We start from the raw sequence: 23,151 nt of genomic DNA, 5'->3' as shown, positions 1-23,151 counted from the left end.
CTGAAAATGCAATAGCTGAATTGGGTGACTGGTTTCCACACCTTTGGGTAAGATTACGGGACTGTTCGAAAGTTACTCTCATTTATATGTTGGGTGTTTTTTTACAGGTAGTACGTCTGTTGATCCTCGTTCGCGCTCGAGCCATGCTGATACAAGTCGTTGGCCACTCTTCGCAGCGTGTGAGTGTCTTGATCCTCCTTCGAGCTCGAGCCATGCTGATCCAAGTCGTTGCCCACTCTTCGCAGTATGTGAGTGTCTTCATCCTCCTGTGAGCTCGAGCCATGCTGATCCAAGTTGTTGCCTACTCTTCGCAGGCCGTGAGTGTCTTGATCCTCCTTCGAGCTCAAGCCATGCTGATCCAAGTCGTTGCCCACTCTTCGCAGTTTGTGAGTGTCTTGATCCTCCTTCGAGCTCAGTCCATGCTGATCCAAGTCGTTGCCCACTCTTCGCAGGCCGTGAGTGTCTTGTTCCTCCTTCGAGCTCAAGCCATGCTGATCCAAGTCGTTGCCCACTCTTCGCAGTTTGTGAGTGTCTTTATCCTCATTCGCGCTCGAGCCATGCTGATACAAGTCGTTGGCCACTCTTCGCAGCGTGTGAGTGTCTTGATCCTCCTTCGAGCTCGAGCCATGCTGATCCAAGTCGTTGCCCACTCTTCGCAGGCTGTGAGTGCCTTGATCCTCGTTCGCACTCGAGTCATGCTGATCCAAGTCGTTGCCTACTCTTCGCAGCGTGTGAGTGTCTTTCTCCTCCTTCGAGCTCGAGCCATGCTGATCCAAGTCGTTGCCTACTCTTCGCAGGCCGTGAGTGTCTTGTTCCTCCTTCGAGCTCGAGTCTTGCTGAGTGAAGGAATTGCTGATCGTTCGGCAGAATGTGAGTATATTCATCCCTCACCGGCCTTGAGTTATACTCACCGAAGGAATGCCTGATTCGTTGATAGCTTGTAAGCGTGATCATCCTCAGTCGACCTCCTGTCCTGCTCACTGACGCAACTGTTGATCCATTGTCAGGGTGTGAGTTTCTTCATCCGCTGTCGACTTTGAGCCCTGCTGACCAAGTACGTTGCGTGATTCGTTGGCAGATTGTGAGTTGGTCTATCCGCTGTCAAGCTCGAGCCATGCTTACTGAAAACATCGCCCACCCGTTCACAGGATGTGAGTTGGTCGGTCCGCCGTCAAGCTCTAGCCATGCTGACGGAAGACATCACCCACCCGTTCACAGTTTGTGAGCGCATCGATCCTCTGTCGAGCTCCAGCATTGCTGACCGGTGAAATTGCCGATTCACGTTGACAGGATGTGAGTGTGTTCTTCTGCCGTCGAGCTCGAGCCTTGCTCACTTGTGACATTGCTCGCTCACTCACAGGCTGTCAGTGTTTTAATCCTCCGTGGAGCTCGATCTTTGCTTATCACTCACATTGCGCATTCCCTAACAGACTGTGAGTGTCTCATCCCTCGAGCCTTTCTCACCAACCCAACGACATTGCTGATCCATTCATAGGAGGTGAGTTTGTTCATTCTTCTTTGGCCTTGAGCCATGCTGACCGAAGACTTTATTCATTGACAGAATGTGAGTGTATTGGTCCTCAGCAGAGGGAGACGATTTCCAACTTTCCATCATGATTTTATCAGCTCTGGAGTGCTCAACGTGCAGAGATGCGGTCTAGGATACTTTCTGTGGTGCGTTCACTGGCAATTGGTCACAGGCTGTACACACATGTTTAAATGTACCAGACTTCTGCCAGTGCATCACCATTCGAACAAATTTTCCAACTTGGTTCTGGTGAATCTTCTGGCCGCATTGCAGTGAACTTGCTCATTTTCAATCATTTAGCTGCTGTCATTATTTTCGAACACTCTTTCTACGTTTTCGACCAGCGACGCCATCTTAAGGACCAGCAAGAATCTGTTCCCTCTTGTTATGTCGCTCTTGAGCGGTATATGGCGTCTCCGCATGCAATTACTGTCAGGGATGCAGTGAATACTGTTATTCACCAATATCAAGAACCTGTGGGCACTGCCGTCCACACAAATCAAGAAAACTCGTCTAATTGGAAAGCAAAGCTACTGTTTGGGCGTTTCCGGAGGAACGACAGACAAGATAAGGATCACTCGGGTTTACTCGAAACAATTCTTAAAATTGCTTTAGAACATCGCCTGCGTATGCCTTAACTCTCATGATTGTGGCAATCCCGCTGATTTATTTGTCTTCAGCACGACCTTGATGCCAGTCAATGAATCACGACGTAGGTGATGCTTGGAGTTATATTCTGGAGGCAAATGAGGGTTTCTAGAATGGTCTGTCGAGGGCGGTTCAAGTTTTGAGGGGTATGGCACTATCAAATTTGTACAATCATGCAATTATGGGACTTTCTCTCTGGTATGGCGTATATATGCGTGAAGCATGCTGGTCATTTAGCTGAGACAGCGGTTAGGCCTGTATCTCCCGACTATTTCTGGTCCGATTGGTCGAGTCAGAACTGCGTATCATTCTGCTGCAGTGTTTCTCAACTTGCGTGAATTTTTCATAAAGACGATATCTCGTTTATTGTCATTTCATGACTCGATTATACTCTACAGAGACACATGGAACGTCCCCGACAACGTCAGTGACTCTAGCGAGTGACTGGGTAGGATCTCTGGAATGCCTGCAAAGCCTCATCTGTTGTTAAGCAAGACTTTGTGTCTAGTAATTACATGCAATCCGCTCGCCTTCGGCCGTTGCGATGAACTGTAGAGTACAATATGCATTACAGCTCAAGTTACGCGAATTGCTTCAAGTTCTGCGTGATAGATATAATGTAGTTCTAACTGGATAGGACTCAAAACGCATAGTGCGGTGCAACACCTTTGGCTTGCCCCCATGCATCCTCCAGCAACTTGACGACATCGTCAGAAAGTGGTCCACCCTCGCTAGAAACAATGTAATGTGGTCAGACAATGGTCATCACTATCAAAAGTTACCCACTTTTCCTTCAGACTGGTCTTGAGTTGGTCGACGCTGCTGGCACCAATAATGATACCATCACCAGGCTGCAACTTGCTATGGTGTTGAAGCCAGCGATGAGCAGCTTCAGAAAGTGGAATTTCCTGTTTGTCCTGATATTCGAGGTCGTGAGCTATGTCACCCACGGAGCGATTCTCAGATACTCACAAGCACACCCTTTAATTCTCGCAAAATAGGAATGAGAGGCGAATATTTCGCGCGCAGAAAACCTGCTATGTGAGATGCATTGGGATCCCATCTACCAGTTTGCATGTCCGCTTCTGAGAGAATTTTGCCAGCAAGTAAACCGCTCCTGTAGAAGTTATCATGCATTGATACGGCGAACGAGGGGTAACGGCATACGCTAGTGGACTATACGCATAGAACCGTATTCCATAGTGCCGTAGGCAGGAGAACAACCTAGCGCTATGTTAAGACAAGTGGAGTGAGTGTCCCATCGTCAACTCACTCTGTTTCAACTCTTCGTTCAAGTGCATTATAGAGGCCTTGATATACAGTCGGTTTGACCCAACCGTTGGCTTCCGCTATGGCAACCATCTCAGCCACCTATTTCAAAAGGAGGCACAATAAGATATGCAATACAATGTCAAAGAATGTAGACAGACCTCCCAAGCATTATAGTTCGAAACCCCAAACTCCTCACTGTCCAGAGTTGAAATCATCTGGGAAAGTCAAGCACTCATTACTTAGAAACTCACAAGAGACCTTCAGAGTGCAGTTTGTTGATGGCCCGAAGAGTATCTTCAATCGGAACACTCCTGTCCGGGACGTGCAGATAGAATGTTTCGATCTTCGTCTTCCCCAGCGCCTTGATAGAAGCTTCTAACGACGCCCGAATTTTGTCCTGCGCGAAATCCCCGGGCGCACTTGGATACACCCTACACATAACGGCAAATATGAGAGGAGAGGCTTCTCTAGCGAATTGGAGTGAAAATACGCACTTTGTATCCACTGTACATCCTTTCAGATCGAGTTGGCTGATGAACTGCGATGGTGCTATTGAGCGACGACGAAGGTTTCAGAGAATTCACTCGTACCTCCTCTGACGTCCCGCCCCCATAAGTACGCGATGTGTCAATTTGTTTGTGGCCATGGCTGGTGAACACGTCTATGATCTTCTGTGCGTCTTCGATGGTGTTGATCCGTGCTCCAATGGACTTCGGACCAGGTACACTGAACTGAGCAGCTCCCTAAGAGTGCAACAAATTAGAAGGCAGTTGACACGTTGAATATTCATACTGACATAAAGAAGAGGAATTCGTGTCGACATTGTTCTGGAATCAACAACTTGAGTATATTGCAGTTGTTGCGCATGCAGGGCTTTTATAGAGGTCCCTGTTTTTTGCAAATGACTGCGCTGACACGTTGGCGACAGTCATTACGGACAATTCCTGACATCATTAACAGTGCCCATTGCTCAGCAAAATCACGTCCTACCCAACACATCAACAGCCTCTACACGTAACCGCTCACTGACTCACCTCTCCGTCTTACTCATCTCCTTCATCTTACTCACACATCTGGGTTATCTATATTTAGGAGTGCTTTGAATGTGCACATTGAATGATAACCCCGATGTGTCATCTCCTGATGAATACCTCAGCTTCGCTAGCCAGCTATATATAGGTATTTGAAACATACAATATTGATTTCCAACCTACAGAATCGTGATTGCACCGCGCACTAGATGATGGCCGTGCAAGTCACCGGTCATCACCTTATCCAGTCGATATGGGTGGCTTAAATCGTATGGTAAGGTCAACACGATGCTTTTCATACACAAGGTCTTACTGAAGGAGCAGCATGGTCGCGTTTCGCAGCCGCCAAGGTTGTCATAGCAAGCAAAACATAGACACTGTGGTTAGTGGTTCCAGTACTGCGCGAACTGCACAAAGTTTGTTTGCTACTATTTATCAGTATCTTTTGAATTCAATACGCCCAAACAAAGCATCAGTGGAGGTTTTACACTCAACGCTACTACATACTATGTTGCAATATTAATGTTCCTCATCTACTGCTGCTACTTCTGTCGCTGTGCCTCCTCCAGCTCTTTTGATATCTGACATATATTTAGCCCGATGACAAGCATCATCGATGCATCATCTGTTGTTTCGTCTTGTGCTTTTTTAATGGAGTATCGTGCGTTTTTCTACCCTTTAGCAGTCTCCTCGAGGTCCTCTCTGCTGGTGTCGGTCCTCTCGCTTCGTCACATCGGTGAGAGGTTTTTCCTTATATCCCGCACTAATTACATCCATATTGCTCGCGCCCATGCCATTGGAGACTGCGGTCCCATCCACTGCTTCACGGTCTTATACTCGTGACTCGTTCCACGTCCACTCTTCAATACCGTCTTGTCAGTCTTTGCTTTTTTTTCCAACCTGCGCACTTCACGTTGGGACCCTGTTTAACTCCCGTCCCCAGAGCCCTCGAAGATCAGCGGTGCATACCACTCAGCGGCGCGTTGCGCGGAATCGGGAGCCTGCACCGGCGCTGGCTGGACAAATATTTATTCTGGAAATTCCCGAGAACGAGGTGCGACCGAAGTTGACTAGCGCTGAGCCGTTCTATTTACAGACCTTGACGAAGTTCATCATGCTGAACACGTCCAGCCAAGCCCAAGCGGGTATTTGTACATAAGCCAGCCTCACCTCGAAGTTCAACCTCGTGTTCGTCTTTGAATGACTGTCTACGAGGCAAAGGTACTTGTGCGTTTGAAAAGCTATTTTATGAAGCTGATGAGAGGTGCTATGATATGACTGACACTGTGAATATGTACATACTCGCAACCGGTTTTTGTTCTTCTTGTACATTTGGACTTCTCGACACCCGATGGACATTGGCAAGACTTTGTTTCTAGTAATTACACGCAATCCGCTCGCCTTCGGCCATTGTGATGAACTGTAGAGTACAATATGCATTACAGCTCAGCTGGATGGGAGTTACGCGAATCGAATTGCTTCAAGTTCTGCGTGATAGATATAATACAGTTCTAATCGGATAGGACTCAAAACGCGTAGTGCGGTGCAACACCTTTGGCTTGCCCCCATGCATCCTCCAGCAACTTGACGACATCGTCAGAAAGTGGTCCACCCTCGCTAGAAACAATGTAATGTGGTCAGACAATGGTCATCACTATCAAAAGTTACCCACTTTTCCTTCAGATTGTTCTCGAGTTGGTCGACGCTACTGGCACCAAGAATGATACCATCACCAGGCTGCAACTTGCTATGGTGTTGAAGCCAGCGATGAGCAGCTTCAGAAAGTGGAATTTCCTGCTTGTCCTGATATTCGAGGTCGTGAGCTATGTCACCCACGGAGCGATTCTCAGATACTCACAAGCACACCCTTCAATTCTCGCAAAATAGGAATGAGAAGCGAATATTTCGCACGCAGAAAACCTGCTATGTGAGATACGTTGGGATCCCATCTACCAGTTTGCATGTCCGCTTCTGAGAGAATTTTGCCAGCAAGTAAACCGCTCCTGTAGAAGTTATCATGCATTGATACGGCGAACGAGGGGGAACGGCATACGCTAGTGGACTGTACGCATAGAACCGTATTCCATAGTGCCGGAGGCAGGAGAACAACCTAGCGCTATGTTCAGACAAGTGGAGTGAGTGTCCCATCGTCAACTCACTCTGTTTCAACTCTGCGCTCGAGTGCATTATAGAGGCCTTGATATACAGTCGGTCTGACCCACCCGTTGGCTTCCGCTATGGCAACCATCTCAGCCACCTATTCAGAAAGGAGGCACAATAAGATGTGCAAGATAACGTCCAAAAAATATAGACAGACCTGCCAAGCATTATAGTTCGAAACCCCAAACTCCTCACTGTCCAGAGTTGAAATCATCCGGGAAAGTCAAGCACTCATTACTTAGAAACTCACAAGAGACCTTCGGAGTGTAGTTCGTTGATAGCCCGAAGAGTATTTTCAATAGGAACACTCCTGTCCGGTGCGCGCAGATAGAATATTTCGATCTTCGCCTTCCCCAGCGCTTTGATAGAAGTTTCAAGCGACGCCCGAACTTTGTCCGGCGCGTAGTCCCCGGGCACACCTGGAAAGACCCTACACATAACGGCAAATATGAGAGGAGGGGCTTCTCTGGCGAATTACAGTGAAAACCCTCACTTTGTATCCACTGTACAACCTTTCAGATCGAGTTGGCTGATGAACTGCGATGGTATTAATGGGCGACGACGAAGGTTTCGGAGAACTTGCTCTTACCTCCTCTGACGTCCCGCCCCCGTATAAACGAGATGTGTCAATTTGTTTGTGGCCATGGCTGGTGAACACGTCTATGATCTTCTGTGCGTCTTCGATGGTGTTGATCCGTGCTCCAATGGAATGCGGACCAGGTACGCTGAATTGACCAGCTCCCTAAGAGTGCAACAAATTAGAAGGCAGTTGACACGTTGAAGATTCATACTGACATAGAGAAGAGGAATTCGTGTCGACATTGTTCTAGAATCAACAAATTGAGTATTGCAGATTCAGTTGTTGCGCATGCAGGGCTCTTATAGAGGTCCCTGTTTTTGGCAAATGACTGCGTTGACACGTTGGCAACAGTCATTACGAACAATTCCTGACATCATTAACAGTGCCCATTGCTCAGCAAAACCATGTCCTACCCAACACATCAACGTTCAACAGCCTCTACATGTAACCGCTCACTGACTCACCTCTCTATCTTACTCATCTCCTTCATCTTATTCACACATCGGGGTTATCTATATTTGGGAGTGCTTTGGATGTTCACAATGATAACCCGATATGTCATCTCCTGATGAACACCTAGGATTGGTCCTCCGAGTCAGTCTCGGATGAGTGACTTTATATTATGTTGTACCTATACACAGGTAGGATTAGTCTATAGCAAATCAGTATGAGTGGAAATGAATATACGTACCCTCATGCATGATCAGTCTCGGATGAAAGACTGAGGGAAAATGACAATGAACGTCGCACATCAAGCGAGAGTACTAGTGCTAAGTGTCGGGAGTATCCGGAATGCTATACACGGTAAGTAAAGAAAGAACGACGATATGTGGGCTAAGTATGTCCATCATCTTACTCATCTCCTTCGGGGCCTTTCTGTGTCAGAGAAAACCTAAACCAATACCACCGTAGTGTGATTCCTCTTCCCCATTTTCACCAGCTTTGAAGTGGTCCACCATACAGTAATCGAGGCGATAATCGAATCTGGACAACTCCCACAGTTACCCATCGTCTTATTGGGATGAATGGATTAATTGATTGCATCCCACTGCTAGCTCATATTCTCCCTTGTAGATTTTCACTAGGTCTGCACCTTCAACTGAGTCTAGAGGTGTAATCGTCGGGAAGTTCAATTCCTCAAAGTAAGAATACCAAAGTAATACAAGGTAAGTAGGTTCACGAGACTGGTCTACAACACTATGTCCACTGTGCAACACAATCCGCGAGCCCACCAACCAGGAGTTCCACCAGAGACATTGCTTCATGTTTAATACAAAGTGAGTACAGTCGAGGAAAATGAGACTCTAATGTGGTCAATCAGCTTCGCCAGCCAGCTATATATAGGTATTTGAAACATACAAAGTTATTGATTTCCAGCCAACAGAATCGTGATTGCACCGCGCACTAGATGATGGCCGTGCAAGTCACCGGTCATCACCTTATTGAGTCGATATGGGTGGCTTAAATCGCATGGTGAGCTCAACATGATGCTTTTCATACACAATGTCTTACTGAAGGAGCTGCACGGTTGCGTTTCGCAGCCGCCAAGGTCGTCAAGGCAAGCAAAACATAGAGGAGAACAGTGGAGAGGCGAGCGAACATGATGGTGAGTCAATCTGGATTGTTGAGACTAATGAGAGTTGTTGGTACTGTCTGATCTATTAATCGGATTCTTATACCGCCCACAAAAGCTTCGATGGAGGAATGTATTTGTGGGAGGATGGGAGGCGTGTGATTTCCGGATGACGGAAAAATATTAATGATGAAATATTTGAAGGATTTCAGATAGGATGAATCCGCCAAGTTTTGGCCCATTGAATCGACCAACTTCTCCCGCACGATAAAGGACATCTTCTGCAGATGTATTTTGCAGGGTCGCGGCAGAGGTGCCCAGATCAATTCGACAATCTTCCAAATCACCAAACAAACATGTACGACAGCGATTCGACGAACGTCTAAAGTAATATTACAACGAATAAATGTGATTTACATGCGCCTTGTACAGTACGTACGGTTGGTCACTTAGATCGTTTCCTGTGCTACACATCACCGCTGGTTGATACGTGTCCGCGCTCTTGGAAAGCAACTGTAGTCACACCAGTTCCTTCGTCAGAGTTGGCCACGAGCTTAGCGTTGAAATCTCGAACGCTAAGGATGAGACGTGGACCCAGGACAAACATCTGCAACACCTGGACAATTAGGAGAACGCCAAAATACACGCCACTTCCTACGGGAGTTAAATCGAACTGTAGAAATCATTTAGAAGTCAGATGAAAATGTCAGTCGCAGATCGACACACCGAGAGCTTTGGAGACAGTGAGCCGAGGTTGAAGATAGATGCAACAGCGAAGCTAGTGCATGCGGAAGTTAAGTGGAACAAGACAATACTAACATCCAAATCACCGAACTCACGCTACAAAGTACACCACATGACTTTGTGCTAACGCTGTGAAACAGTCTTCGGTGATCGATCCTGTCGACGACTGTCGCACTTCGCGGAAGTGTTCTATAACAATCCAGATCGCAAGGAAAAAGGCAAGGATCTCCCATACAGAGGTGGGTACCAAAATCTCGCGATTGAGATTTATCGCAGTTTGGTCCATGGAAACAACACAGGTGTGGTAGCCAGACAAAATGGATTCCACTGGTATTTGTCTGTGAGTCTCATGTGCTTATAGCATCAGAAATTCAAGCTTACCCCCCAAGGCAGTAACGTTTGACATTGCCATCATAGCTCCGGAGGCGATCGTGGAAGCCAGCAAGACTACAATTAGAAAGACGAGTATCTTTTTGGATCCCTGATACATGGCATATATCCGAGTCATCATGATAACTTGCGGGATATTTGAGTCAAGGCAAAATCAGTACAGTACCACAGCTACTCACCACCCAGGAAGGCATTTACAGCGACAGGTATCCATGCCTGTATGAAGTAAATTATATTGCCTGAGTAGCCAATTGCTCGCGTTAAAGATGTAGCGTACTTGATAGTTCAAATGAACTCACAGCTATTGCAGTGATTATGTCGAATCATCGAGCTATTCTAGAATGTCACTCACCCCTATGTGAAAGGACTGTTAGTAGTTGAATGGGAACCTTGGGCATCAGTGCCGAGTACACACTTCATCTGTCATCGAGACTGGGAGATACCCTGCATGGCGCCAGTCAGATGAAACGAACACATGGTATTCGAGGATACATACATAGTATGTAGAAGCTGATTTTGAGATGCATTATTAGTGCGGTGCAGCCAGTGCCAGCTTATGGGCCTGGAAAACATACATAGAATATGGCAATCCAGCATAGCGCACCTAACATTGTCGAAGTCAACACAATTTGCCGACTGTGATTATGAAAAGAAACTACGTACACAAATATACATAACACTCATGAGGGAACAGCGTTGCCTCTGTACCGGATCAACTGTGTTATCCTGCCGGTGCTGTGCCTCTGAGATGGGGATTTGCTCACCCAGACGAGTTCGAACTATGTAAGAGCAGTTTTAGTGAGACAGCTGAGCCGATAACGGCATTAGATTACCTCTTGTCCGAATGTTAATGCTTGAATGCTGTATGGGTATCAATGATCACATTGGAAAATATTATCTCGCTCACCCCAATCGTATACCACCACAGCACAGGATGCAGCTGCGAAACCACAGTCACGGTCAATGATGATGGGACGTCACCAACGTTCTCAACGAACCTATAAAATAGCTGTAAATAAGAGCCCAATCGATGAATGACCACCACACGGGATCGTTTGAGACGAATGTCATATTGGGATTAGCGAACCTGGTAAACGACAGCGTGCTTGCAGTTATATATACCACCGTCGGGCACTTTCATGGTCCGAAAGCTGTTCATATGAAATCACTTCGGTAGACGTGCAAAGTTTGGGCAGCAAAGATGCGAAAAAATTTGACAGGAGCTCCTCATGTTCCATTAGAATGCCGTCATGAGCGATCCATCTAACGCAGAAAAGACTACATAACGTTATTACGTCAAATATAGTGCACGACAGGGAGATCCCGGTGCGAGAATCAGAGTGATTTTTGACAGCAGACCATGAGGCAGAGAACGTTCGATGTATGATCAGCTCTCCTTTCCTGAATTATGTGTTGTCGTAAAGTTCAAAACTTACCTTCTCTGAACTTATCAGACGATGGTGTAGGGTCTGATTAGAGACGGAAATGAATTACGCCAGTGGCTGTGCGGCTGAAAAGTCATGAGGTCGGGGATGTAGCGCTTCATCAGAGCTGAGCACTGCCCGTCCTCTTATTTTTTGATGCCAACAAAACATCGATCACGTAGTGTCGTACTGCTGATGCTCAATACGGAAAAAATGTGTCCAGGGGCCCATTCGGACCTTGACGAAGTGGATCAGTGTGGCCAGTCGAGGTAATAATGGAGTCAGGACGACTCCCACAGCTACCCGTTGTCTTGTTGGGATGATAAAATCCTTTTTGTGCCACCGCAATATGTCACCGCTCTTGGGTCTGCATATTCTGAGTTTAGAGATGTAATCGTCAAGAAGATCGATTCTTCAGAGTAAAATAATTCGGGGCTCGCGGGACCGGTTTGGACCACTAGTACCATGTACACCGCGAGCAACCAATCAAGAGTTTGACCAAGGGCATTTCGTCATGTTCAATATTAAGTGAGTGCAGGCGACGAACACGAGACCATTCCATTCTGACATAGTCAATCAGCCTCGCCAGTCAGTTATAAGTATTTCACACATACGAAGTTATAATCATCTAGCAAACAAGATCGTGATTGCATCGCGCACGAGAGTCATTGTCAATAACAATGACGGCCGCGCAAGTCACAGGTCCCCCACATGCGGCTTGAATTGTACGGTGAGGTCAACATGATATGATTTTTATACGAAGTCTTACTGAAGGAGTCGCAGGGTTGGGTTTCGCAGCCGCGAAGGTTGTCAAGGCAAGCAAAACATAGAGGAAAACAGTCGAGAGGCGAGCGAACATGACGGTGAGTCAATCTTGATTGTTGAGACTAATGAAAGTTGTTGGTACCGTCCGATCTATTAATCGGATCCTTGTACCGCACACAAAAGTTCCGAAGGAAAGATGTATTTGTAACAGGGGATGATAGGAGGCGTGCATGATTTCCGGACAACGTAGAAATGAGATTTCAAGGATTCTGGATAAGATGAAGTAGGCAAAGTGTTGATTGGAAATGGACGCGTATAATCGACCAGCTTCCCCCGCATGATAAGACACCTCCTGCAAATATATTTTGCGGGGCCGCGGCGGGACGGGCTCAACTGCTATGTTCAGCAAAATCCTTCGGTTTACTTTGAAGCAGCGACCTGCTGTCGAAGTTACAGAAACAAACACTTTCCTGAACACTGTTAAGTTGAATATCAACCCTTGTCGCGTCCACGTCATGAAATGCACGGAGATCTCATGCAAGAGAGCCAGTGGCGATAGAAGACAAGGGCCATGTTTGATCATTCACAAACCTGACTGATAGGAGAGGACATAGTGCGAAAAACACGCATGAGCAATAAACTAAGACAAGCGATGTTCTATACAATCAGTTGTTATTCATGTCTGGATAGGAAATTGGAAAATGGTACTTGCGCACCTCTAGGTCCCTTCGACGGCACCAATAATTCATGAATATTTCTTCCAAGCTTACCGCCGTCATTGTCCCTGTCAAGGTCCAATCGTCCTTTTGTTTCTTGCATACACCAAGGACTTGGAACCGAGGAGGACCAAATGGGGACACGACATTCGAACGTAACATCGTGGCGGCGTTGGGTTCATCCTGGTTCGTCAGCCGAAATACTTCCACCAAACCCCACCCCACCAGCACAGACAGAAAGGGCCGATAGCCGCCCTGTATAGCACTCCGCCATAGTGCGGACCAGTAGTTACCATTAAAATGTCTGCAGGAAAGGAAGAAAGGAGGGTGGGAATAGGCTGCTGGACGTAAAGTGTGACAGGCGAATCCTGGGTACGGATGTAAAGGTGCGAGAACCCGAGGTAAAGGTCTCGCTGGGAAGTAGAGCTGCGTCCCACCACCCCACCGCCGGGGGAAGTTCACACTGGAAGTCATCATCAGGGACGAAATAAAACGCAAGGACGCACCTTGATGGCTTTTCTCCAACTCTCGAACTCGGAATCAACACCAGATTTACGCGCTCTCTGTAATACGCTGCCAGATATCCTCGAGCTGTGCTCGGAAGCTAATGTCTTTGGCTGCGGTAGAACTGAAAGCATAAGGGTTGACTTTGACTTCGACGATGGTGACTGGGTTTGGTGCTGGGAGAGGGGTTGGTGGATCTCAAATGTTTGCCTCGGAACGGCGTCAGTTTCGACGACATGCGCAAGGGAGTGGTGCGCACCTTGATGAAAGCGAACTTGTGTTGCATTGGTTTGTATCGATCGTTCTTTGACTGCGATGTCAAGGAGAGGAGGATGAGCAGTCATTTTCAAGCCAGCGCCTTGTTGGGCTGGTTCTTCATGCCCATTTGAGACACAGACTAGACATATGGTGTAGAAGCAAACGGACATACGAGAGTGAAGAAACGGACCATGGATGGATTGTCCTTGACGGAAAGCTTCGTCTGTGTCTCTGCGACACGACGCTTGGCCTCTGCAACTTTTCGAGCGACTCGGAGGTCTTCAGTGTTCTGAAATGCATGTGAGAAACAATCATGATGTCACGTGCACGGCAGCAGATGAATTCGCCTTGAAGAAATTAATAGTTGATTCACCAAATCGCTCTGAAAATACGATGAGCCAGTCGTCGAGTGAGACACTGGGAGCAGGCTGCGCTCGCTTTAAGTTCGAATCATTCAACCCCTCGTGGCCCCAAAAATCTGCTTTGACTGATCCCATACTCCGGACGACGCTAGCAAAACAAAAATTCGCAAAATCTATGATAAGCTATGAAATGAATTTGATGACTACGAGACGTTCAAACATATGGATGCTCCCTGCCAAGTACCCAGGGTTTATCACCTGGATGATGGTGGCCAGTGCTACACATCTCCGCTACTTGTCACATCTTCGCCAGTCAACGAATCTCCGCCAGTCTGGAAAGCAATGGACGTCATGCGTGTTCCCTCGTCTGACATGGCCACAAGCCTAGCGTGATGTTGACGAACGCTAAGGATCAGACGCGGTCCCAGCACAAACATCTGCAACCCCAACCCCTGGGCGATTTGCAAAACCCCGGCATAGGCTTCAGCTCCCACAGAAGTTGAGTGCTGTAGACATGATGAGGAGTGGTCAGATACATGCAGGTTACAGGTCCGTACCGTTATATTTGGAGACAGTAAGCCAATGCTGAAGCAAGCCATAACGCAAAGCTAGCATATGCAGAACTTCAGCAAAACAAGATGACGACATCTAAATTACCGAACTCACGCCAGAAAGTAAAATGTATGACTTTTTGTTAACACCGTGAAAAATCCCCCGATGGTTGATCCTGTTGTAGATTGTCGCAGTTCACGGAAGCGCTTGATAACAATCCAGACTGCGAGACAAAATGCGAGGATCTCCCATACAGCGGTGGGTATAAAACTCTCGTAACCCAGATTTAACCCAGTTGTGTTATTGCTGATGACACACACACGATGGCCAGAAAGGATAGCCTCCTCTGGTGTATATCCATGAGTCTCATGCGCTCGACACTTTGATCAATAATTAAAGCTTACCCCCTGAATGATCTAGGTTTGCAATTACTGTCATAATTCCGGCGGCGATTGTGGAAGCCAGCAAGACCACAGCAAGGAAGATGAGCATCCTTTGGGATCTCTGATACATGGCATATATCCGAGTCATCATAATAACTTGTAAGATATTTCAGTCAATTAAATCTCAGTAAAGTACCGCAGCTCAGCTTACCCCCTAGCGCGGCATTCATGACGACAGGCGTCCATATCGTCATGAAGGAAATGATATTGCCTGAAAACCCCAATTACTGATGTATATTAATGCACTCAATGTTTCGAATGAACTTACAGCTGTTGCAGTCGTTACGTTGAAGAAAAAAGCTGGCCGAGAATATCACTCACTCCTATGTAGGAGTGCAGTCAGTAGTCGAATGATGACAGCATCGGTGTAGAGTACCCACTCGATCTGTCATCGACACTGGGGTAACCACTGCATGGTGCCAGTCAGAAGAAACAAAATTCATTTTGTGACACATACATACTTAGGATGTAGACGCTGGTGAGAGACGGCTCATTAGTACAGTGCAGCGTCATTTAGTCCACCTCGCAAACCTACACAGAATATAGTATTCCAACATAGCGCACCTAGATATATAGAAGTCAACACAACTTGCCAACTGCGCTTATAACATGAGCTACTCACACCGACATATAGCAAAGTCATGAGAGACCAATGTTGCATCTGCCCCGGATCAATTGCATTAACCTGTTCGCTTCTAATATATGACTTGGCTCACCCAGACCAGTTCGACCTGTTAAAGCATTCTTAGTGAGATGGCTGCGCAGGTCACGAGGTCAACTGACCTCTTGTCCGAACGTTAATGCTTAAATATTGTATAGATATTAATGATCCCCTCAGAAAGTATCGTCTCGCTCACCCCAATCGTATATTACAATAACAGAGGATGGAGCTGCGAAAACACAGTCAATGATGCAACACCTACATCATCCAACTTACTCTTCACGAACCTATGGTATAGCCGAATATCTGAATCCAACTGATCAACGGCCACAAACTGGGATCATTTGCGACTACAGTCATAATGGAATGGGGTGTATGCAGTTTGTGCAAACAAACAATCACCTAACGCTTTTATGATGATCAGGCTGGATGGCAGTACTTGTCTCATTGATCACATGAAGGAGAAACCCTCGTTGCAATCGGCGGAAGCAAAAGTACCTCGTGGATGCAAACCCCGGAAAATATCAAGTTGAACGCCGGGAAAATTTGAAATTTGTGGTTGATACAGACCAACTGCGCAAAGGACATCTTGATGTCTTAGGTATCATGATTCAAATAGTATTCATGGTCAACCATGACGGGAACCATGCTGACAAAGGTCGTCTAACCCCTCCAAGGGGGGTTCAATGATTTTACTTGAACCCAATTTTACGTTCCACCGCCACGGTCAACAGCCCGAGAGTCTCCATACTTACCAAAGGCCCATATGCATATCTATGACATCAAGAAGGAACATAGTATCTTCCTTTTTGGTCTGCCAAGTACGAGAGGCTAAAAACGTCATGTCCATTGCATGCGGGCGTGATAAGAACTTCAGAAGCAGAGACTCGTGAGCATCCTCGCCAGCAGTCCTCTCACACGTCTAGTGGTAATGTCACTCATCCCCCTCATCAAACTGACGGGGGTTTCTGAAAGGTTTGTCGTTGGCTCGAGTTCGGGACCATGTTGTTCTCTTACTTGTCGCACCGTCACGCTTGGTGAGTCATTGTCGGTTTCCTTTACCGTTCGGCTCTGACAATGATCATAATTACACTAGTCGCGATAAGCAACGAGAGCGAGCAGAACGAATTGCATCCCTCAAACCCATCTACCATGAGCCTCTAACTTCCCAGGACAAAGAGATTCTGTCTCGCTCAGTTTCGTCCCTGGTGGCTGCCGTGCAAACATCATCCCTGTCTCCATCCGACATCCTCGTGGCCTACTCCAAGAAGGCCCTTCAGGCGCATGCTCAGACAAACTGCCTGACTGAGGTCATGATTGCCTCTGCAGAGAATTGGGCCAGCACTGCGAACCGATCAGGTCCGTTGGCGGGCGTCCCAGTCTCGCTCAAGGACTTGGTAAGCGTGAAGGGTTGGGATTCCTCCATGGGATATTCGGCTCTTGTAGGCAAACCTATGGCTGCCGATGGCGCACTGGTGAGGTTACTGCGAGATGCAGGTGCCGTTCCATACGTCAAGACGAATGTCCCCATGACTATGCTCTCCCTGGAGTCGACAAACGATGTTTTCGGTTCTACCGAAAATCCCCACAAGAAGGGCTATACTCCAGGAGGCTCCTCAGCAGGCGAGGCTGTACTCCTTGCGCTCGGTGCATCCAGACTTGGGATAGGCACAGATGGCGCGGGGAGCGTTCGGGCCCCTGCGCACTTCTCTGGTGTCTATTCGATCAAATCAAGTATGTATAGATTCTTGAAGCAAGGCAGCGCGTCCAGTGTGCCTGGCCAGGAAGGTGTCCCTGCAACACATAACCCTATGACCAGAACGTTGGAAGATCTAGAGACGTTCTGGAGAGCTGTGTTCCAGATGAAGCCTTGGAACTACGACTACTCGGTAACTAAAACCTTAGAATATCATGTCATTAAGCTAATGATGATACAGGTTCTTAGAATTCCGTGGAGAGACGTCAAACTTCCGGAAGATCGCCCCATCAGATGGGGTGTCCTGTGGGATGACGGTAAGTGGAACATCTCCATGGAGTTTAACCCCAGCACATTCATGTTTGCACACAGAGGTCGTGAAACCCTCACCTGCGTGTATGCGAGCATTGGAGACGGTTACTGCGATACTCGAGAAGAACGGCCACGAAGTTGTCACTCTGTAGGTCAAAACTCTTCTTTCTGAAAGTGCTTCCTAGACGTCCGACTTTAGGAAGTGCCCGAGCCCATACGAAGGCCTTCAAATCGCGTCACAGCTCCTCCTTGCTGATGGCGGCAAGACGGCTTCCAAGAACCATCACGCATTTGAGTCCAACGATGCTGGAATGACATCAGCGTTCCGCGGCCTTCGTCTCCCCTACTTCGTCATAAAGCTCTATGCTTGGTATCACCGCTATATACGTCGCGATCCCATCTATGCCGGTCTGATCGACACTCATTACGAGAAGACCATAGCAGAATTCTATGCCTTGATTGCGCGAAGGGAGGACTACCGTTCTCGCTGGTTCAAAGTCTGGCGGGACGCGGAGGTCGAAGGCCGTCAGGGCGATGAGGGAGTTGACTTCATCCTCACAGTGCCAAACAGTCTTCCTGCTGTTCCTCACGGAGGGATGAGGCACGGATGGAAAGCGTGTGGATACACCTTCCTATTCAATCTGGCATGTTCCACTCCTTTTCAACGGCTCTTATCTGAGATTCACTCTCAATTTTTGAAAAGCTTGATTACAGTGCGGGGGTTATGCCGATCACGCATGTGGATGCGACGGCTGATGCTCTCCCGCGTACTTTCCGCCCACGAAACGCCATCGAACGGAACTACTACCGGTTGTATGATGCAAGTGTTATGGAAGGTCTCCCCATTGGCGTGCAGATTGTAGGAAGACGGCTTGAAGAGGAGCGTGTCCTGGAGGGCATGAAATTGATCGAACGCTTATTGAGGGAGGCAGGGGCTGGATATGTCGGTTTGCCGTTATAGAATTGTGCTGGTATGCCAATCCTTTGTATATCATGTTACTTTATTGTACAGAACAGAATGATTGCAACTTTTGTAGAAAGAGGGACATATCATGTCGCAATCTAATCAAAGGACAAAACGCCTCAGCATGTTTCATTTTAAATCCCATCCCAGAAGTTCTGGGTGGTTCGTCCCGGGAGAGGTAATATCTAAATCACAGATTTCTCACTATAAGACATCTTTCTCTCAGCACAATTGTCTAAATACACCAAGTGTACTTGCGAATTTGATACAATGTTCTCATCTGGACGAAGCTGGTATAGCACGTCCCAGCCAGCGTCCATTTTTTCCAGTCACTCCTCGTGTGTCAATAGAGGGACTTCGTGACCAGGTAACAGATCGACATTGGTTTGCCCAGACCTAGTTTGATCCGCCAAATCACTTCCGAACACCAAATAAATACCATGACGAGCCTCTGCTTACAATCGCTTCGAAATACGAAATAAATACAACGACGAGGCTCCAAATAAATACCACAACGAAACTGATCAATACTCATGTTTCCTGCACAGTACCATGATTGATCATTGGGATCCTTTCCCGTGCTACACATTTCTGCCAGTCAACATGTCCCCGCCAGCCTGGAAAGCAATGGACGTCATGCCTGTTCCCTCGTCTGACCTGGCCACGAGATCAGCGTGATATTGACGAACGCTGAGAATCAGACGCGGTCCCAGCACGAATATCTGTAACACCTGGGCAACTTGGGGAACTCCGGTACTGATAACAACTTTTGCGAGAAATGAATCCTGTAGATATGATGATGAGTGTCCAAATGCAAATGCTAGTCACTGGTCCGCACCGGGATATTTGGAGATAGTACGCCAAGGTAGAAGCAAGTCACAACAGCAAAGCTATCACACACGGAACTTTAGCGAAACAAGACAAAAACATCTAAATCACAGAGCTCACGCTAGAAAGTAAAACGAGTGGCTTTTTATCAATACCGTGAAACAGTCCCCAATGGTCGATTTTGTCAGCGATTGTCGCAGTTCACGGAAGTGTGTTATAGCAATCCAAACTGCAAGAACAAAGGTGATGATCTCCCATACAGTGGTGGGTATCATACTCTCGAAAAGCAAATCTACCCCGTCTGTGTCAATTTGGGTACCACACACATGGTAGCCAGAAAGGACCGCTTCCTCTGGTAATTGTCCATGAGTCTCGTGTGCTTCATCAATTATTAAAGCTTACCCCCCGAAGCACCTAGGGTTCCAATTACTGTCATAATTCCGGTGGCGATTGTGGAAGCCAGGAAGACAACAACGAGAAAAATGAACATTTTTTTAGATCGCTGATACATGGCATGTATCCGAGCCATCATGATGACTTTGCGTGATCTTTCAGTCAACTCAGTATCAGTAAGGTACTGAGCTCACCGCTCAGCATGGCAATCATGACGACAGGCGTCCATATTTCTACGAACCAAAGAATAGTGCCTGAAAACTCAGTTATTTGGTGGAATGACGTATGTGCTTCAAACCTTACAGCTGTTGAAGTCGTTATCTTGAAGAAACAAGGCGGTCGAGAATATCACTCACCCCTATCGAGGAGTGCAGTTAGTAATTGAATGAGGCAGGCATCGGTGCAGAACACCCACTTGATCTGTCATCGAGACTGGGAAGGTCTCTGCATGGCGTCGGTCAGGAGAAACAAATATATTTGGGGCCGCATACCCAGTATGCGGACGCTGATTATGAGAGATGGCTCATTAGTACAGTGCAGCTTCATGTAGTCTGCCTCGCAAACATACATAGAAAATAGTATTCCCACATAGCGCACCTAGATATGTTCAAGTCAGCACAACTTGTTGCGCTCATAACGTGAGTTACTCACACAGACATATAGCAGAGTCATGAGGGACCAGTGCTGCTTCTGCCCCGAATCAACTCTATCATCATGCTTGAGGACTTGATATAAGACTTCGCTCACCCAGACCAGTTCGAACTGTTAAAGCATTCTCAGTGAGATGGCTGCGTAGGTCATGACATCAACTTGCCTCTTGTCCAAATGTTAATGCTTGAATACCGTATCACGATATACATATCAATGACCCCTTCGAAACGTATTATCTCACTCACCCCAGTCGTATACCACCACAGCAAATGATGCAACTGTGAAACCACAGTCGATAACAGTGAGACGTCGCCATCGTCATCTCACTTGCTCTCTACGAACCTACAAAATAGTCGAGAAGCAATGCACCACTGATGATCGACCACCAAGCGGGGTCATTTGAGATGTAGGTCATATCGGGATGAGGTGTATGGAGTTCGCGCAGACATGCCACCATTCAGCGCTTTTATGGTGAGCTTTCCCAAATGTCATTGTCATCCGGTCTTCATATATTTGCGGTGAGGTACCGGCAGGATGATATCAATATTATGTAATTGGGTGGGCTTATTTCAAGACGTAGTACTTTTGAGGGAATTCATATTACAGTGTGTTGCATAAAAAAACCAAGAAACCGGAATTCTCGAAAGTCCGCCAGGTCCGCCTGTCCGTCCGCCTGTCCGCCAGGGGGGTCCGTCCGTCCGTCCGTCCAGCTGAGTTCGCAATTTGACACAACACAACCAAATAACACGATTAGATACTGAGATAAGAGTCTGTTCGGGATCACGATTTCGCCCAACTTCGAGAAATTCAGAAAAGAAAAAAACAACTTAAGTAAGCATGCCGGTGTGCCGTGTGCCCTGGTCACAGTGTGACATCTTCTTATCGATTCAATCATGCCCTCGACACGAAACTCATCAGCGCGATACTCTCTCCGGTTCCACCCAACTATGACTAAAGGAAAAGGTAAAAAGAAAGCAGCCACTGACAGTCAGGAAACTGCCGCACCAGCAAAAGACCGCTGCATATGGTCTCTGGATGATGAGAGGAAGCTCGTGGAATACGCTGTACAACACCACGCCAAAGGTGGCGATGGTATGAACTTCACCAAATCGTTCTGGGTTGGTGCCGCCGCCGAGATGGCAACACGCCCATGCCCCGAAGGCGCTCCCAAGACACCCGAAGCCTGCCAATCCAAATGGACTCGGGTAAGTACTATTGTTGTATTGATACATGTGCCGTTACTGATATAATTTAATGTATCTCTAGATCAAAAAGATGTATCAGGTGGTCGACAAAATCGCTAGCCATGCCTCGGGGCTATCATTCCACCCGGAATTAGGAGCCAACATCAGCGAAGAATCAGAGACTATGTGGGCGGACTTTATCAAGGTCTTTTTTCGTCTATTTCCCCTGCTCTACCTTACTAATTATTCACGCAGCATAACCCCTCAGCGAAGCCTTTAAGAAACAAAGGCTGGTCACATTACGAGGCGCTGCGAGGGATCATTCCGACACACACGAGCAGCTGGGTTGGGTTTCATGCCGGCACGAGCCTCACCACAAACACGTCGACTCCTACAGCAACTGGTAGCGACATAACTCAAAATACTACCGCCGATGCCCCCGCCGATGTCATGTCGTCACTGGAGAACGCGCTCCATCAGGTCGAGTTCCGCGATCTCGATCTCGATGATGACGACATGCGCACCACCCCAATACCGAACGATACCCCACCTGTCCCCGCGCCTATCCTACCTGTCCCCGCGCCTATCACACCTGTCACGCCAAGAGGCTTCAACGCTGCAATGCAGCCTTTTGTTGCCCCCTCGATTTCCACGCCTGGTTCATCAACCGCAGTGAAGCGCAAAGCCGACGGGGACGATAGTGAACGATACGTGTCCCGCCCTCCACACTCTTCAAAAGCAAAGAGTGCGTCAGGGTCGTCAAAATCACAACGTCTCACGCTGCCGCTGGCTTTGGAAGGGTTGGGGGATAAAGTGTCCGGCGAAATATCTACCGCGTCATCCACACTTCAGGACATCATCACAGCCCACATCATGGAGCCCGTTCCATCCCGCAAGCGGCGCGCCATGCTTCGAGTCCAAGAGGAGAAGGACTTGGATGATTATGACGCTTTTGCAATGATCAGGCTGTTTCAAGCTGACGTCACTATCGCTGACGCGTATAATAGCATTACAAGAGATGGTATTAGGAAGATATTTTTAGCGCAGCACCTGCAGGAGGCAAGGAGAGTGCGTGCGAACGAACAGCAACTTTTATAATACCTTTACAATACATCTGCGCGCAATACAATACTTGAAGTTGACAGAAAACATCATCATGATTGGGCAGCAAAGACAAGATACATTGTACATAGGACTAGATACCTACAGCAAAAAAATGACAATATTATTCAGTTTGCACCAGGTGGCACAGGTGCTCCTCTGCGCCGCCTTTCCGCAAGGTAGTCATCCCACATCGACTGAGAAATCTCGTCACGAACATCGTGTGCACGAATGCGTGCTGCTTCAGTGGGAGGTCCATCGGCGAGTGTGCCGCTATCATAGTTACCGCTCCACTCATCCGCCTCCACGTCACGATAGTCGAGTAATTCGTCTGGGTCGTGGATGCGGATGACATTGTGTACGAGACACAATGCCGGAGGGATGCGGGCCTGTATGTCGGAATTGTACTCT

The 23,151-nt window shown here is 47.5% G+C and overlaps 7 protein-coding genes across 7 annotated transcripts; 2 read left to right on the top strand and 5 right to left on the bottom strand.

The window, feature by feature from the left end:
• Nucleotides 1-185: 185 nt before the first annotated feature.
• DEU56DRAFT_856057 (uncharacterized protein) lies at nt 186-821 on the bottom strand (the record flags this gene model as incomplete). The annotated part of the gene is made up of 1 exon (XM_041355261.1): nt 186-821. A coding segment is annotated over one exon (636 nt), but the record flags the coding sequence as incomplete, so codon positions are not given.
• Nucleotides 822-1,495: 674 nt separating this feature from the next.
• DEU56DRAFT_797836 (uncharacterized protein) lies at nt 1,496-2,319 on the top strand. The gene is made up of 4 exons (XM_041352962.1): nt 1,496-1,566; nt 1,627-1,674; nt 1,729-2,166; nt 2,209-2,319. Exons 2-3 carry the CDS (start codon nt 1,651-1,653, stop codon nt 2,164-2,166), a joined length of 462 nt encoding a protein of 153 aa, XP_041209556.1. The 5' UTR covers nt 1,496-1,566; nt 1,627-1,650; the 3' UTR covers nt 2,209-2,319.
• Nucleotides 2,320-2,741: 422 nt separating this feature from the next.
• DEU56DRAFT_287085 (NADP-dependent oxidoreductase domain-containing protein) lies at nt 2,742-4,484 on the bottom strand. The gene is made up of 10 exons (XM_041345485.1): nt 4,245-4,484; nt 4,039-4,191; nt 3,943-3,986; nt 3,700-3,879; nt 3,607-3,643; nt 3,450-3,547; nt 3,344-3,400; nt 3,149-3,293; nt 2,963-3,093; nt 2,742-2,907 (listed from the first exon to the last, which is right to left on the bottom strand). The coding sequence occupies exons 1-10, from the start codon at nt 4,269-4,271 to the stop codon at nt 2,817-2,819; spliced, it is 963 nt and encodes a 320-aa protein (XP_041209555.1). The 5' UTR covers nt 4,272-4,484; the 3' UTR covers nt 2,742-2,816.
• A 1,521-nt stretch (nt 4,485-6,005) lies between these two features.
• DEU56DRAFT_911699 (NADP-dependent oxidoreductase domain-containing protein) lies at nt 6,006-7,461 on the bottom strand (the record flags this gene model as incomplete). Its single annotated transcript, XM_041357314.1, has 10 exons — nt 6,006-6,096; nt 6,152-6,282; nt 6,338-6,482; nt 6,533-6,589; nt 6,639-6,736; nt 6,797-6,833; nt 6,890-7,069; nt 7,133-7,176; nt 7,229-7,381; nt 7,435-7,461. 10 exons carry the CDS (start codon nt 7,459-7,461, stop codon nt 6,006-6,008), a joined length of 963 nt encoding a protein of 320 aa, XP_041209554.1.
• Nucleotides 7,462-8,109: 648 nt separating this feature from the next.
• DEU56DRAFT_797813 (uncharacterized protein) lies at nt 8,110-8,626 on the bottom strand. The gene is made up of 2 exons (XM_041352961.1): nt 8,604-8,626; nt 8,110-8,496 (listed from the first exon to the last, which is right to left on the bottom strand). The coding sequence occupies exon 2, from the start codon at nt 8,482-8,484 to the stop codon at nt 8,233-8,235; it is 252 nt and encodes an 83-aa protein (XP_041209553.1). The 5' UTR covers nt 8,485-8,496; nt 8,604-8,626; the 3' UTR covers nt 8,110-8,232.
• Nucleotides 8,627-12,480: 3,854 nt separating this feature from the next.
• On the bottom strand, nt 12,481-13,633 carry DEU56DRAFT_797807 (uncharacterized protein). The gene is made up of 4 exons (XM_041352960.1): nt 13,611-13,633; nt 13,339-13,511; nt 12,832-13,276; nt 12,481-12,772 (listed from the first exon to the last, which is right to left on the bottom strand). Exons 2-4 carry the CDS (start codon nt 13,467-13,469, stop codon nt 12,695-12,697), a joined length of 654 nt encoding a protein of 217 aa, XP_041209552.1. The 5' UTR covers nt 13,470-13,511; nt 13,611-13,633; the 3' UTR covers nt 12,481-12,694.
• Nucleotides 13,634-16,463: 2,830 nt separating this feature from the next.
• DEU56DRAFT_797792 (amidase signature enzyme) lies at nt 16,464-18,587 on the top strand. The gene is given in 8 exon segments (XM_041352959.1): nt 16,464-16,488; nt 16,508-16,533; nt 16,549-16,648; nt 16,708-17,500; nt 17,549-17,624; nt 17,680-17,767; nt 17,819-18,263; nt 18,323-18,587. 6 exon segments carry the CDS (start codon nt 16,614-16,616, stop codon nt 18,578-18,580), a joined length of 1,695 nt encoding a protein of 564 aa, XP_041209551.1. The 5' UTR covers nt 16,464-16,488; nt 16,508-16,533; nt 16,549-16,613; the 3' UTR covers nt 18,581-18,587.
• Nucleotides 18,588-23,151: the final 4,564 nt, after the last annotated feature.

The sequence above is a fragment of the Suillus clintonianus genome, assembly GCF_016758775.1.
Source record: "Suillus clintonianus strain FC179 chromosome Unknown DEU56scaffold_27, whole genome shotgun sequence".
In the NCBI taxonomy this organism is placed as follows: domain Eukaryota; kingdom Fungi; phylum Basidiomycota; class Agaricomycetes; order Boletales; family Suillaceae; genus Suillus; species Suillus clintonianus.
The sequence above is the reverse complement of the archived record's forward strand: the minus strand, read 5'-3'. Positions and strand labels throughout refer to the sequence as shown.